The sequence below is a fragment of the Lithobates pipiens genome, unplaced genomic scaffold, assembly GCF_037356315.1.
Source record: "Lithobates pipiens isolate NorthernLeopardFrog02 unplaced genomic scaffold, aLitPip1_a1.2 Scaffold_22, whole genome shotgun sequence".
NCBI classification, from domain to species: domain Eukaryota; kingdom Metazoa; phylum Chordata; class Amphibia; order Anura; family Ranidae; genus Lithobates; species Lithobates pipiens.
The window spans coordinates 179,371,558-179,388,605 of NW_027507784.1; the positions used below are offsets into that span (position 1 = coordinate 179,371,558).

At 43.5% G+C, this 17,048-nt stretch overlaps 1 protein-coding gene across 3 annotated transcripts in view; it reads left to right on the forward strand.

Moving 5' to 3' along the window:
* OSGEPL1 (O-sialoglycoprotein endopeptidase like 1) overlaps positions 1–17,048 on the forward strand; it is a 71,813-nt gene that overhangs the window by 32,246 nt on the left and 22,519 nt on the right. For all 3 annotated transcript variants that reach the window (XM_077448687.1, XM_077448689.1, XM_077448688.1), the window contains exons 3-5: positions 2,104–2,491; positions 5,921–6,125; positions 9,124–9,269. In XM_077448687.1, the coding sequence (XP_077304813.1) occupies positions 2,104–2,491; positions 5,921–6,125; positions 9,124–9,269 (739 nt within the window). The remainder of the gene's footprint in view (positions 1–2,103; positions 2,492–5,920; positions 6,126–9,123; positions 9,270–17,048) is intronic.

Consider the following 17,048-nt stretch of genomic DNA (forward strand, 5'->3'; position numbering starts at 1 on the left):
ATAAGGTGGCACTGATGGGCACCAATGTGGCACCAATGAAGTGGCACTGATAGGCGGCACTGATGGGCGACACGGATGGGCGACACGGATGGGCGACACGGACGGACACTGATAGGTGGCACAAATTGGCACTGATAGCTGGCACGGATGGGCGGCACGGATGGGCATGGATAGGCGGCACAGGTGGGCATGGATAGGCGGCACAGGTGGGCATAGATAGGCGGCACAGGTGGGCATAGATAGGCGGCACAGGTGGGCATGGATAGGCGGCACAGGTGGGCACTCATAGGCGGCACAGGTGGGCACTCAGGCGGCACAGGTGGGCACTCAGGCGGCACAGGTGGGCACTCATAGGCAGCACAGGTGGGCACTCATAGGCGGCATCGGTGTTATAGTAATGGATGCCAATCAGTGCCAAACAATAATGCATGCCAATCAGTGATGCCCATTGTGGCCACTGATTGGCATCCATTATGGGCACTGATTGGCACCCATTGTGCTGACTGGCACCCTGGTGGTCTAGGGAGGATTATGGATTTTTATTACCTTTTCCCTGGTGGTCTAGTGTTGTCCCTGGTGGTCCAGTGTGGGCATCCTCGGGGGGGCTGTGCTGATAATCGATCAGCACAGACCCCCCCTGTCAGAGGAGCAGCCGATCGGCTCTCCTCTACTCGCGTCTGACAGACGCAAGTGAGGGAAAGCCGATCACCGGCTCTTCCCATTTACACTGTGATCAGCCGTGATTGGACACGGCTGATCACATGGTAAAGAGTCTCCGTCGGAGACTCTTTACCGAGATCGTAGTTGCCGGGTGTCAGACTGACACCCCGCAACAACGATCGCCGCGATGCGCGCCCCCGGGGGCGCGCAGCGGCTCATAATCCTAATCAAGTCATATGACGTCCGGTTAGGATAATGAAACCACTTTGCCGCCGTCAATTTGTAATAGGGCGGGCGGCAAGTGGTTAAATGTATTTCATTATGTTTGGTGTTAATATAATATGGTGATTACTTGCCTTATGCTCTGTCATTCACTGTCCCCATCTCGTGTACCTTGCTGGCTATAAGAAACTTATACCTAACCAAATATATTGAGATTGACAAAGATTTATGGAATCAAACAACACAATTTTTAACCATAAAAGACTGGTGTCATGTCCTTGTCCAATATGTGCATGACTCCAGTATATATTGATTCTTACATATAGCAACATAGTAATGTGTGTGTGTGTGTGTATATATATATATATATATATATATATATATATACACAGTATCTCACAAAAGTGAGTACACCCCTCACATTTTTGTAAATATTTTATTTATATGTTTTCATGTGACAACACTGAAGAAACTACACTTTGCTACAATGTAAAGTAGTGAGTGTACAGCTTGTATAACAGTGCAAATTTGCTGTCCACACAAAATAACTCAACTCATACTGATCACTGGAAGTTCAACATGGCACTTCATGGCAAAGCACTCTCTGAGGATCTGAAAAAAAGTTACTCTACATAAAGATGGCCTAGGCTATAAGAAGATTGCGAAGACCCTGAAACTGAACTGCAACACAGTGGCCAAGACCATACAGCAGTTTAAAAGGAGATGTTCCACTCAAACTTTGAATCAATAGAGCTGTTTATCATGGCTTGATATCTGGATCTCAAAACACCAGTTTCACCATTGTCCATTGGGGTTGAGTAATTGCTTAATTTAGAATTATCTTCGCATTGATTAACTTTTGGTCAACTTGATTGTCTGAAGAACTGGTTTCTTTAGACCTTTCTTTCTATCCTTGTTTTAAGTGGTTTCAGGAGAAGAATTCAATTATTGCGAAATGATAGTTCATTGGTTTTGTAGTTTCATATAGAAATATCCTGACATAATCTGTAATTCAAAAATATTGAGGCCAGAAACAGACAGACCGTTATCATTTTTAGGAGGAAGCCATCAAACGGCAGGTTATGTTCATCTTTCATGACAGGTGTACTTTGAGCTCAGAGCAAACTACACGTTTTAACCAAATTATTTTTCCTGCAGTGTTTCTCATTGTGTAGCTATAAAGTATGACTTTTTTTTTTCCCCCAATGTCTTTCATTACAGGACTGGTGGCATTATTCCAGCAGTGGCACAGCAGCTTCACATAGACAATATTGATAGGGTTGTCAATGAAGCCATCATTTCTAGTGGAATTTCAGCAAGTAACCTTTCAGCTATTGCCACAACAGTCAAGCCTGGACTGGCTCTGAGCCTTGGAGTTGGTCTAATCTACAGTTTAAATATGGTCAAACAGTATAATAAGCCTTTTATACCTATACACCACATGGAAGCTCATGCCTTGACTGTTCGGTTGTTGCATCCAGTGGAGTTCCCATTCTTGGTACTGCTGATTTCAGGAGGACATTGCCTTCTGGCTGTAGCCAATGGCGTATCAGATTTTATGCTGCTTGGACAGTCTCTAGATGAAGCACCAGGTGATTCTCTGGACAAGGTATTATAATTTCTTTAATATAGAAATCATTTTATAGAAAAATTTACATCTTAAGTAAACCAGTGTGTTGCAGATGTGAAACATATGGAAAAGCATTAAAGCTGCATCTGTATTCCTTGTGCAGGGACTGCTTAAGATATACACATTCATGCTGCCTGAATGCTGCACGCAGTGGGTCTTATAACTGAATACCTTTATTCTATGACTTTCATAACCCCTTTTCTGTGTTTTATTTTATATTTTTTTCATTTATTTATCTTCTCTAATTGCATTTCAAGCCCTATACTTTTTTTAGTTTTGGATCAAGTTGGGGAGGGTTAGAACCCTGTTTGTTTGTTTTTTGCTGTTCAGGGCTTTAACCTCCCTGGAGGTAATCCCGAGTGTTGCTCGGGGTGAATTTTCAGTACCAAAAGCAGTAACCCCAAGCCACACTCGGGATCGCATCGCAGGATCCAGGCAAAGTTTCTTACCTTGTCCCCAGGATTCTGCGATGTCTCCCTGCTGTGCGTCCGAGCTGCTTCTCCGCTTGATCTATCACAGTGCCGAGCTCCAGTCTCTACGAGCGTTGCATGGGGATGGAGCACAGCAACAAATTCAAAAAGTTAAAAACACATTACACATACAGTACACTGTACAATCTAACAGATTACATTGCTGTATCACATTATTTCACCTCCCTTTTGTCTCTAGTGGCTTGTCCAGCATGCAGTTTTATAATATATATATTACACTGTTCTTTCTGCATGGAAACTGGAGATTGTCCATAGCAACCAAAAAGTTTTCCTTTACATCAAAAGCGGTTTTAGACCAGCTAGGAAACAGTGATAATAAATTAGAATCACTTTCAGAAATGAGCGATAGTGATTTGTGGGGAAATTTGTCATCAAACACTGAAACACTGAAAGTAATGACAGTGAGAATTCTGCAACTAAGCAAATTTCAGTGTTTTTGATTACATTATTGAATCATTTTTATTATTATTATATTATTATTATTTGTAGTTATTTATTATATTATAATTTATCATACCCAGGCTGTCTACTAGACTTTTGTTTTGGACAGATTTAAGTGAGTTATTCCTAAGAATTACAGGCCTACAATATAAAAGGTCAAATTTCCATGAAAAACATTGTACCTCTTTGAGCATCAAAAATCTGACATAATAATACTGCCAGGGAGGTTAATCGAGGCACATCTTCTCACTTTCTGTCCCACTGACAGCCAGGTAAGAAGTGTAGGAAATCTGCAACACGCACAGGGTGTTCCAGCCTTCCTCCACTCCACTATAAAGCAATTTATGTTATATGTTCCATTCTACCTCCTGTACAAAACGAATACAAAATGTTTTGGTTGGACATACACTTTAAATAATGGTAAGTTACACAGTTATGTGAACTTTGTGTTGTTTTTCTGGAATCCTTTCTTACTGAACCTGGGATACCTGATTAGCTGGTACTTTGGAAGTACTGTTGCTGTTAATACTGCTCAGCCATTATTAGCTGAAGGAAGCAGGCTAAATGTCCTTATACCGTATATACTCGAGTATAAGCCGAGATTTTCAGCCTCTTTTTTGAGGCTGAAAGTGCCCCCCTCGGCTTATACTCGAGTCATCGCTGTCTGCCCGCTCGATCAGCGTGTCGAGCAGACAGACAGCGGCCATTCTGATTCAAAAGCCGCGCCTCCGGCTCCGCCTTCGCCTGTGATAGGCGGAACACTGAATTTCCCAGCAGCCTGTGTTCCGCCTATCACGGGCATCTTCTCATCCTCGTACTACGGACGAGGATGATACGACGTCCGTGATAGGCGGAACACAGGCTGCTGGGAAATTCAGTGTTCCGCCTATCACAGGCGAAGGAGGAGGCGCGGCTTTTGAATTTTACAATGGCCGCCGACGAAGAGGGCACGGGACGGAGGCAAGGCAAGGCACGGCACGGGACAGGACAGGACGGGACGGGACGGGACGAAGGCAAGGCACGACACGGGACGGAGGCTCGGGACAAAGGCTCGGGACACAGGTAGGCTGGACACACACACACACACACACACACACACACACACACACACACACACACACACACACACGGATGGAGACACACACACACGGATGGATGGATGGATGGAGACACACACACACACAGGGATGGATGGATACACACACACACAGGGATGGATGGATGGATGGATGGAGACACACACACACAGGGATGGATGGATGGATGGATGGATGGAGACACACACACACAGGGATGGATGGATGGATGGATGGAGACACACACACACAGGGATGGATGGATGGACACACACACACACAGGGATGGATGGACGGACACACAGGGATGGACGGACACACAGGGATGGACGGACACACAGGGATGGACGGACACACACACAGGGATGGACAGGCATGTCTCACCCTCGGCTTATACACGAGTCAATAAGTTTGCCAGTTTTTTTGGGGGTAAATTGGGGGCCTCGGCTTATATTCGGGTCGGCCTATACTCGAGTATATACGGTAACTACAATTTTACTTGAATTGTTTATCTTGTGGCACTAAAGTAAAATGCTTACCTCTGTTACAACAGTCCGATGCATGTAAGATTCTACACTAGCATCTTATCCCCTTCTTCTTGTGGGTGCTGCTATTCAGCTGTCTTGATTGGCCAGTGTGGGATGACATAACTCCCATGCATGCATGCATGCATGGGAGTAACTTATCCCAGAACACTGGGACCATGCAAGAAATGTAAACTGAGCAGCGAACACACAGCTTAGCTTACATTTGCAAGAAATTAAAAACTGGCTAATATGTTGGCTTTATTGCAGAAGAGACATTGACTAAAGGCAGACTCCTTATTGGAAAAGAGATGTGCATTTTTTTTTTTTTATTGGTTTAGTTCATCTTTGAAAGGCTAAGTACACCTTTGAGAAAAAAATAATAAATTCACATATTTTTGCAGGAAAAATGTGGAATTATAAATTTTTCCCACAGAAACCTGCAAAGCATTGCACTTAAAATCAGTGGATCACTGGTGAAATATCAGGCTCCTGCAGACACTTCCACCAGCTCTCTGCCTGTACAGGCTTTCAGTTAGAAAGCTGGAGGAAGCATCAATGGATTATGAGTGCACAGTGGCAGAGAGGACTTCATTTACAGATGTCTATGACGCTGCTGTGTGAGCTGATATCTGAGCAGCCGCAACTATTTTAAATGTGACAGCAGCTGCATGGGAGAAGACCCTACACATGCTGTCACAGGGGATAGGGCTCTAGGGTGCGATGTAGGTGCTTAGAAACATGTTACGTTACACCCTAAATGAATGAAGTGATAAGTGAATAAGTGAATTTAGCCTATAATTTTAATATATTTTTTTGCCTGGACAGAGGTGCAGGGTATAATCTGTATTTTATGTAATGTGTAATATGCTTCAGGTTGCCAGACGTCTTTCACTGATTAAACATCTTGACTGCTCTTCTATGAGTGGGGGACAAGCAATAGAACACTTGTCTCAGTTTGGAGACAGAACGTTTTGTAAAGAAATTCACCCAATGTCACAATACCAGGACTGCAACTTCTCCTTTGCTGGACTGCGAAACTACTTTAATTGTATTATTCAGAAAATGGAGGATGTAGAAGGTAAGTTTGAACAGCGTAATATTAAATTAAATATCAAATATTGCATTATGGCCACTAGATGGCACTAACGATCATACAAGCATTTAAAGTGGTTGTAACTCATTACAACCACTTTAACCTACAGGTAAGCCTAGATTAAGGCTTACCTGTAGGTGCAAGAAATATCTCCCAAACCTAAAAGGTTTAAGAGATATTTGCAGAACTAGCTGCACCGATGTCTACGGCGCATGCGCCATAGACAGCGGGCACAGGCGCACTGAGCGTGCCGTTTCTAATGGCGATCATGCCATTAGTGGCGGCACCAGCGCGCATGCACAGGAGTGACGTCATCACGGCTCTGGCCAGTCACAGTGCCGGAGCCGCGATACCCGGAAGTCACTCCGGGATAGATGGCGGTCGGAGGAGGGGAATTGGGACCGCTTGGGGGGCTTTGATCTCATTCATAATGAGCTAGTATACTGTGTATACTAGCTTATTATGCCTTTGTCTTGCAGGGGTTATATTTTATTTTTTATTTCTGAGGCTTTACTTCCTCTTTAACTGCTTGCCGCCTACCCCGCCATCATTTGCCGTCAATGATGGCGTCCCAGAATGGCCGCACTTGCGCGCCCGCAGCACAGCGATCACAGCCACACCGTGTTGCTAGGACACGGCGTGACCCCGATCTCTGGGAAAAAAACGCATCAGGGGCTCTTTAACCATGTGATCGGCTGTATTCAATCACAGCTGGTCACATGTAACACAGAGGCATCTCCACGCAGGGGGATATCTAGGAATGTAATCAGGGCCCTGATTACAATATTGCAAAATAGGATCACAAATCAGTGCCCACCAGTGGCAGCAATCAGTGCCCACCACTGCCCGCAATTGCCACCAATCAGTGCCCATTAGCGATCCCAGTCACTGCTGGCAATCAGAGCTGCCCATCAATGCTCATCACTGCTTTCAATTACTGCCCATCAGTAATGCCCCCTTAGTTCTACCTATCAGTACCGCCTATCAGTGCTGCCTATTAGTGCCACCTAATACTGCCCAGCAGTACTGCCTATCAGTGCCCATAATTGCGGCATATTAGTGCCTCCTCGTCAGTGCCACCTCATCAATGCCCACCAGTTCAGCCTATCAGTGCCCATCAGTACCGCCTCATCAGCGCACATGAGTGAAGGTGAAAAATTACTTAGTTACAAAATTTACTGACAGAAAAAAGTAAAAAAAACTTTTTTTCTACAATTTGGTCTTTTTTTTTTTTTTTTGTAAAAAATAAAAAAACCAGCAGTGATTAAATACCACCAAAATAAAGCTATATTTGTGTGAAGAAAATGATAAAAAAAGAAAATTTTTGGGTACAGTGTAGCATGTCCACGCAAATGTTATTCAAAATGCGACTGCGTTGAAAGCTGAGAAGTGGCATGGGCAGGAAGGGGGTGTAAGTGCCCGCTAGGCAAGTGGTTAAAGAGGAATTCCTGGAATGGATATTATAGTCTTAGTCACATTGGTCTATCTTGGAGCAATGTAACTATGTATGTACCGTACCTGGATGGAAATCACGAAAGTAGACACCAATACTCCAATGATCTTCTCTTCATTTGCTTCTAATGAGTGGCTGGCCTTCTGTATTGTGAACACAGGAGGTAAGCTGCTCAGGAAGGCCACTATTTAGAGAATGCTTCACATATTCTGGATGAATGCAAAGTGTTCTCTGAACAAGGGGAAGAGACGTGGCTGTGACCATTTTATACATAAACATAAGAGCTAGCTCCTGTGATCCAGCCAACCCCCACCCCCCCCCCCCCCCTAAATTTGGGTGTGGATATAGAGGGATGTTGGCTGGATCACAAGGTGGTCTCTGGAGTTATGTCGGTATTGCACATGCATGATCTGCACACACACCGCTGTTTGTACAGACAGATGTTTGCATCCAGCGGGGGGTTATATAAATGGAAAAAGGTGCCCTCTCACTGTGAGGATATATGTATGCCCTCTATTTCTGGGACATTGAGGACCAGATTGTTCAGGAAAGATACCTATTGAGGTAACATGTTCTTTACTGTCTGCCTGATATTGTAGGTTTATAGATTAATTGTATTTTTAGTAAAGTTATAATTTAAAAGTCTGCCCACCCTCCCAAGTATTTTACAATTGATCGACTTTGCAAAAAAAATGCATCATTTATGCCCTACCTAATCCTTAAAATATGATGGACTATTTTTTTAATTCTGACAGACTACTGCTGATTGAATGCAGCCACTGTTTGACCAACAATTTTCTGCCTGGCTCCTTTGATTTTTCAATCTTAAAATGACCGGCTATAGGGAGTCACCTGGAGCAAGCCTTAAAGTGAATTTCAGCTGGTTCATCATGAAACCAACCAAAATTTAAACACTCTATGGCCAGCTTTACAAACGCATATTAAAAGTAGAACAATTAACTGAATGCTGTAACAGCAGATGTTTGTTTGTTTTTTTTATTTTTATTTTATTTTTTATTTTGGGTAGAGTAATGGAGGGTTATGACAGCTGTCAGTTAATTTTTTTACCATATGTGTCCCATAGGGGAGAAATTCCTTCACTTCCTGTTCCGTACCCAAAACAAAAAATTAAAAGAAATCCCTACAAAGTGAGGGAATCCCAGAGTGTAATGAGGGCACAGACGGCAACAAAAACTGACGGGTGCTCTAAACCCTCTCCACTCCATCTAAAACTAAAAAGAAACGTTTTGGCTTTAGTGACACTAATATACCATACACTCCTTCAGATTTACCAAAACCATGTAGTGCAGGGGCCTGCCTGATTGCATACAAATTGAAACTCCTAAGGTTTGACCTCATATTATATGGTTTTGGTAAATCTGAAGGAAAAACTGATAGTGTGTATGGGGCTTAAGAAACAAAACTGCACTAACTACAGAAGAGTGGTGGATTTTTACAAATGCCCATTCCCAATGGATTGTTTTTAAAGATATTATACCCTTTTCTTTAATAACACTCTTTATCCAACAGGTATAGAAAAGGGGGCTGTTCTTTCATGTGCAGCTGACATTGCTGCATCGTTCCAGCATGCTGTGGCCCACCATATCGCCAAGAGAACACAACGAGCTCTTCTGTTTTGCAAGCAGGAACATCTTTTACCAATGAATCCATCCTTGGTGAGAAGTCTGGCCATTTCTCTTTCCCATATTGCTTCACTTAGATATCCTAATCTTGCCAGAGAGCAGTGCCATCATTTACTAATACCTGCCTTAGTTTAACCGCCCCTTCTGCTATCTATTTACGCACACAAACAAAAAAACTTGGTGTGGTGTGTTTTAGATATTTTTATTTCTGCTGAATGCTAGTGGAGAAATTTTTATCTACAAGTTTTAATTACTACATATTTATGCTCTGATCAAATTTGTCCTTTAAAGCTGAACACCTTGATTTTTGTAAAACAAAATGCAGTAGAAGTACCCAACTCCCATCTCCCACTGCAATGATTAACTGCTCTTTAAAGTAGTTGTAAACTCTGTTACACCACTTGTACCTACAGGTAAGCCTAAATTAAGGCTTACCTGTAGGTACTGTGAATATCTCTTAAATTGTGCAAGTTTAGGAGATATTCAGAGTGCATGCAGCCGTTGACATCATCCGGACCTTCAGAGCCTGTTGCCGGAAACGGCATACATGGGAGTGACATCATCGTAGTCCCAGCCACTCACAGCGCCGGTGCCCGCGAACTTGGAAGAAACATCAGGGAAAGATGTCAGCCGTCTCAGTGGTGAGTGGGCGCCGCTGGAAGGGCTTCGTTCTAAGGTATTTCAGAATGTGCTAGTATGTGATGCATACTAGCACCTTATGCCATTGCCTTACAGGCATTTTTTTTCAGTGGTTTACAACCACTTTAAGTCTGGTGGTAGAGGAATAAGCTGTAATACTTACTCTACTCATTGCTCCAGCATATTTCTGGTGATATCCTCTTGTGGGCATGCCTTCATCGCCCTCCTGTACAATGCTGAATTGCTGGACCTGCACTGTACGCAATAAGGTCAGATTGCAACCACCAGCTTCACAAAAGAGGCTTTGGGGGACTGGTCACATATTATGGTGGAAGACAGCTTACAGTACAGGCAGGCCTTACTGCAAGAGTAAGGCCGCGTACACACGGGCGGACTGTCTGACGGACTTGGTCCGCTGAAACGTGTTTCAGCGGACAGTCTGCTCGTGTGTGGGCTTCAGCGGACTTTTTCAGCGGACAGTCTGGCGGACTAAGTCTTTCGGAATTTCCATAATATTGTCCGTCCAACTTTGGTTTCAGCGGACAGTCCGCTCGTGAGTAGGCAAGTTGGACGGACTAAGTATGGCGCATGCTCAGAAAGGATTTACACGGCCGAAGGTTGCATTGCAGTGTATTGGACGTCGTATTTCTAGTCCCGTCGTACGTGCTGTACACGTCATCGCGCAAGCTTTCAGCGGACTGTCTGTTCATCGTGTGTGGTCAAGTCCGTTCATTCAAAAGTAGGACGGACTGTCTGTCGGATTGTCTGACGGACTTAGTTGGCCAGACAGTCCGCCCGTGTGTACGCGGCCTAAGTTTTAAAAAAATCTTTGAGTTCAGCTTTAACCACTTCAGCCCCGGACCAATTAACAGCCTAAGGACCAGAGGTCTTTTTACAATTTCGCACTGCACTGCTTTAACTGGTAATTGCGCGGTCATGCAATGTTGTATCCAAACAAAATTTGCGTCCTTTTCTTCCCACAAATAGAGCTTTCTTTTGATGGTATTTGATTGCCTCTGCGATTTTTACTTTTTGCGATATAAATGGAAAAAGACCGAAAATTTCGAGAAAAAAATATATTTTCTACTTTTTGTTATAAGAAAAATCAAATAAACTCAATTTTAGTCATACATTTAGGGCAAAATGTATTCAGCCACATGTCTTTAGTAAAAAAAATGTTAATAAGCGTATATTTATTGGTTTGCGCAAAAGTTATAGCGTCTACAAACTAGAGTACATTTTCTGGAATTTACACAGCTTTTAATTTATGACTGCCTATCTCATTTCTTGAGGTGCTAAAATGGCAGGGCAGTACAAACCCCCCCCTCCCAAATGACCCCATTTTGGAAAGTAGACACCCCAAGGAAATTGCTGAGGGGCATGTTGAGCCCATTGAATATTTTTTTTTGTCCCAAGTGATTGAATAATGACACAAAAAAAAAAAGTTTACAAAAAGTTGTCACTAAATGATATATTGCTCACACATGCCATAGTTATATGTGGAATTGCACCCCAAAATATATTCTGCTGCTTCTCCTGAGTACGGAGATACCACATATGTGGGACTTTTTAGGAGTCTAGCCACGCACGGGACCCCGAAAACCAATCACTGCCTTCAGGATTTCTAAGGGTGCAAATTTTTGATTTCACTCCTCACTACCTATCACAGTTTCGAAGGCCATAAAATGCCAAAATAGCACAAACCCCCCCCAAATTACCCCATTTTGGAAAGTAGACACACCAAGCTATTTACTGAGAGGCACGTTGAGTCCATTAAATATTTTATATTTTGCCACAAGTTGCAGGAATATTAAAAATTTTTTTTTTTGCACAAAGTTGTCACTAAATGATATATTGCTCACACATGCTATGGGCATAAGTGAAATTACACCCCAAAATAAATTCTGCTGCTTCTCCTGAGTACGGGGATACCACATGTGGGGGACTTTTTGGGAGTCTAGCCCCGTACGGGACCCCGAAAACCAAGCACTGCCTTCAGAGTTTAAATATAAAACTCTACCAAAAAAAACTGTTAGCGATCGCAGGGATCAGGCCTGACTCTGCGAACGCTGCAGTTATGTGTTTAGTGTTTTGTAAGTGACAGTGATCGATCGATACTGCTTTTTTTTTGGAACCCTAAACTGCTGGGCACGCTAGTATAGATCTGATCAGATCAGATATTGATCTGTTCAGATTCTATACCACTACGGGAGGTGTATGCTTTGCGCGTGGATGTTAGCGGTACTGGCACTAACCTAGGGCTGCCTGGGGTGACACAGACCCTGACCCTAAAACCTAATTGATATCACCAGCCGGGTGATCAAGGGGTTAAATCTTTATTGGGTAATAAATGGTGGATGCCCTGATGCTATAAAAAGCAAACTAACCAGAGTCACCCGTAACACTTATACAGTGATCAATGGTGAAAGGGTTAACTAGGGGCAATCAGGGGGTTAAAATCTTTATTAGGTAGTGAATGGGGGTCCCTGGCGCTATATAAAAACCTGACGGGGAACCTAAATAACTAACTGGCTAACCAGCGTCACCAGTGACACTTATACGGTGATCGCTGGTGAAAGGGTTAACTAGGGGCAATCGGGGAGTTAAAACCATTATTGGGTAGTATATGGGGGTACCTAGCGCTATAAAAACCTGGCGGTGAACCTAAAAAAATAACTAGCTACCTAGCGGCACCAGTGACACTAATGCAGCGATCAGAAAAATGATCGCTTAGTGACACTGGCAAAAGGGGGTGAAAGGGTTAACTAGGGGCAATCAGGGGGTTAAAACAATTATTGGGTAGTATATCGGGGGTACCTAGCGCTATAAAAACCTGGCGGTGATTCTAAAAAAATAACTAGCTACCTAGCGACACTAATGCAGCGATCAGAAAAACGATCGCTTAGTGATACTGGCAAAAGGGGGTGAAAGGGTTAACTAGTGGCAATCAGGGGGTTAAAACCATTATTGGGTAGTATATCGGGGTACCTAGCGCTATAAAAACCTGGCGGTGAACCTAAAAAAATAACTAGCTACCTAGCGACACTAATGCAGCGATCAGAAAAACGATCGCTTAGTGACACTGGCAAAAGGGGGTGAAAGGGTTAACTCTAGGGGCAATCAGGGGGTTAAACCTTTATTGGGGGGTGGTAGGGGGCTACCCTGGACCTAACACTAACTGCCCTGACAGTTTTTACTGTTACAACTGACACTGAATGCAGTGATCAGTAAATAAATGATCACTGCAATCAGTGACACTGTGACTTCACATCCTCACAGAATGACATCACTTCCTCCCTGCCTGTGTTTACTATACACAGCGGGGGAAGCTTCTCATTGGCCAGGAGCGATCGAGAGGGGATGGCCAGAAACCAACGGCCATCCCCTCATCCCGGATCGTTCCTGCAGTGAAACGGACTGCCGCATCCAGCGGGAGGGGGTCCGATCGGACCCTCCACCCGCTGGAAGGCGAGCACGTACATGTACGTGCTTGTGCCTGTCGGTGCCATTGCACCGACGTACATTGCCATGCGGCGGTCCTTAAGTGGTTAATATGCCATAGTGTTTGTACTTGTTTATCTGTGTTTGTTCTTGTTTAAATTATTTTTGTCCAACAGCCTTCAGTGTCTCTCTGGTATCTTTAACTCTCCATTTGTAAAGCACCCTTACTAAAATCAGTGCTGAAGACTTTCCTTCGTACTGTTTCACAGTCCCCTAACAACACAAATCGTACCATTCTAATTCCTCATGTGTATTTGGCAGTTTGTAGTAGGTCCCAATTACACCTGAGAATTTCGTTGCTTGATTTCTGAAGCATGACAACACTCAAGGTAATAAAGCATGACAACACTCAAAAATCGTCTTATTCTCAATAGACCTGATGAAACCTGGGTGATGTGACACCTATTGTGTGAAGCTTGAAAAAGTACATGGGCTTCTTTTGTGGCACACTTGTGCATCACTCCACACCTTTTACCGCCACTTTTGCTTATAGGGTACTCATGTGCTTCCTTCTGTCTTTTAGCCATGAATATTCACTACAGAACGGACTGCTCCAGGGTTCCTGCATTCTCCTTCTTGATATGTATACTGTATATTCTGTACCCTACTCCATAAGTACCCCACAGGGAATACCCTAACAAGTGTGTATAAGTGAAGGGAATGGCTGACAGTTCAATTTCTGAATTTCCGAATTAGAATATTGCCGATTTTAGGTGGATCTGAAAAAAATTGGGATGAAATTCAAATAGTTTTTGAATACTTTTCAAATTAGAAAACTTTGCAAATTCAAATAGTTTTCCAATTTCCAAAGAGACTAGAAAATAAAGGAGTAGAATAGAAAAAAATATTTTTTTTTTATTTTATTCTCGTTGGAAATTGGAAACGGATTCAAATTTGAAATCTATTTGATTTTGAAAACTATTCGAAATTGTTTTGAAAACTTTTTTAGAATCGATCCTCATTTGAAAAGTTTGAATCGATTCGAAAACGAATAAACAAAACAAATTCCGAAAAACGAATGAAACAAATTTATGTAAATAACGAATCGAAACTAAACAAATATTTTCGTTCTGCATGTGTCTAAATCCGATTCAACTGAATTGAAAGGCAAAACGAATTGTCTCATAAGTCCCAAATCGAACAGATGCCGATCCCAAGGTGTATGGACACTTCAATATAAAAATACCAACGTTCTCAAAAATAATAAGATTGGCTGCTTACCAGACCCACAGAGGTCACAGAGTGTGTGCTGATCCTCAGCTCATGGATCCATCAGCAACAGATGAGCATCCATACGTACCAACTTATCCGGGTCTGCTGGGAGCTGTTGTCCAACGTAAATCCCTGCGCTGTGGTAGACAAGGAATTGCATCCATCTGTTCATAATAGTAAAGAATGAGTGGTCTATGATGATTGGATCACTGCAGACAGGATTTTTACTCCCCCCCAGAAGTCTTTTTGAAACACAATCCAGTGGAAAAAGAGTTCACAAAGAAGCGGTCTATTCCTGTGGTTGATCCTTCCATATCAGACTTAAAAAAGAATTCCAGGCATGGTATATCTTGGGTCCAGCTTGAACCTATGTATATAACATACCTGGGCAATTGCCCTGGAAGCTGGAAGTCACTGAAGTAGACACTGCTACTCCAGTGATCTCCACTTGCTTCTCTTCTGGGGTCCCATGCTAAGTGGTCAGCCTGATGCATTGTGAACACAGGAGGCTGGCTCGAGTGTTCTCAAATTGAAAGAGGTGGCAAGGCGACATCATGCTGTTCACCTCGTCCGATCACAGAACACTTTTCATGCATTCAGTACATGCAAAGCATTCTGTAATCGTTGCCCGTGCCGATCGGCCGACCTCCTGTATTCACAATGCATCAAGTTGGTTGCTTAGCACAGGACCCAGAAGCAAGAGGAGATTACTGAAGTAATGGTGTAAAAGGATAGCATGTCTAGAATTCATCTAATAACCAACATCTCACTGTACCTATTGAAGATGTACCTTCCTTCAAATGTTCCGCAGAAAGAAAGTTTGAGATGCTCTTAAAGGCTCTCTTTACCCTTACAGTCTCAGCCCCGCAAACCAGCTCTCACTGCAATTTCGGTATGTCAAACTGCAGCTAACTGGACTGGGGCAATGAACAAGCAACGTGACCCTGTTTTTCAGGATCATACTGTAACAGATCTGATTAAGGGGATGTTAGCTCTCATGATAGATGCGTTTGTACAGTGAGTGCACGGCAGAAAGGAACTATAGTTAAGAGCCTAGTACTAGCAGCCCTCCAGCTGTTGTGAAACTACAAGTCCAGCATCGTAAGGTTGACAGTTACAAGCATGACTCCCACAGGCAGAGGCATGATGGGACTTGTACAAATGGAAGGCTGACTGCAGGTCAGCCTGATTTTGTAGGAGGAGTCGAGATGTATTTAAACCCAACCTCTATCCTCCTTGCCTGTCGACAGTTTCTCGTGTTTCGTCGGTGGCTCACGTATTCCTGGTTGGTTCCATCGTCGCTTCCAGTTTTTGTACAGCGAAACGGCAGGTTTATTTTCTTTCTCCAGGCGCTCACGCCTGAGGTAAAATGTGGGGGGAGTCTCGAGGGCATGCTGCCTGCATTTCTACACACTAGTCAGGTCGGTGACTGGTACCATCAGTTGGGCAGCGCCCGTCCCAGTCACCAGAGCCAAGTCCTCCACCCTCTGAATTTTTTTTTTATTTTTTTTTACCTCATGTCATGTTGCCGTTCAGTTTTGGGCACCAGTTCTCAAAAAGGATATCGGGGAACTGGAGAAAGTGCAGAGAAGGGCAACCAAACTGATGAGCGGCATGGAGGTACTATGAGGAAAGATTAGAGGAACTGAATTTATTCTCTCTTGATAAGAGGAGATTAAGGGGGGATATGATCAACATGTACAAATATATAAGGGGTCCATATAGTGAACTTGGTATTGAGTTATTCACTTTACAGTCAACAAAGAGGACAAGGGGGCACTCTTTACGTCTAGAGGAAAAGAGATTTCATCTCCAAATACGGAAAGGTTTCTTCACAGTAAGAGCTGTGAAAATGTGGAATAGACTCCCTGCAGAGGTGGTTCTGGCCAGCTCAGTGGATTGCTTTAAGAAGGGCCTGGATTATTTCCTAAGTGTACATAATATAACTGGGTACTAACATTTATAGGTAAAGTTGATCCGGGGAAAATCCGATTGCCTCTCGGGGGATCAGGAAGGAATTTTTTCCCCTGCTTTAGCAAATTGGATCATGCTCTGCTGAGGTTTTTTGCCTTCCTCTGGATCAACTGTGGGTATAGAATTGGGTATATGGGATTGTATGATATTTAATTCTTTTTTTGTGTTTGAACTTGATGGACATGTGTATTTTTTCAACCTGACTAACTATGTAACTATGTTCCCCCACTCGGAGCGCTGCTCCATCATCCGATTCCCCTACCCCCCCCCCCCCACTTGTCCTCTCCGGACAGAGTACCGCCAGTTCAGAGTGGGGGAGGGGGCGGGGCCACTTAGTCTGAAGACCTCCTAAATGTCCAAGCAGCAGGGCATGTCAGAGAGAGAGAGGGAGTTCCCGCCCAGCCAATGGGATAGACGAGGGAAGTGTGGGTTGGGTGCATGGCCCGGTCTCAGTCCTAGACCGACTCATGGTGGCAATAACTGAAG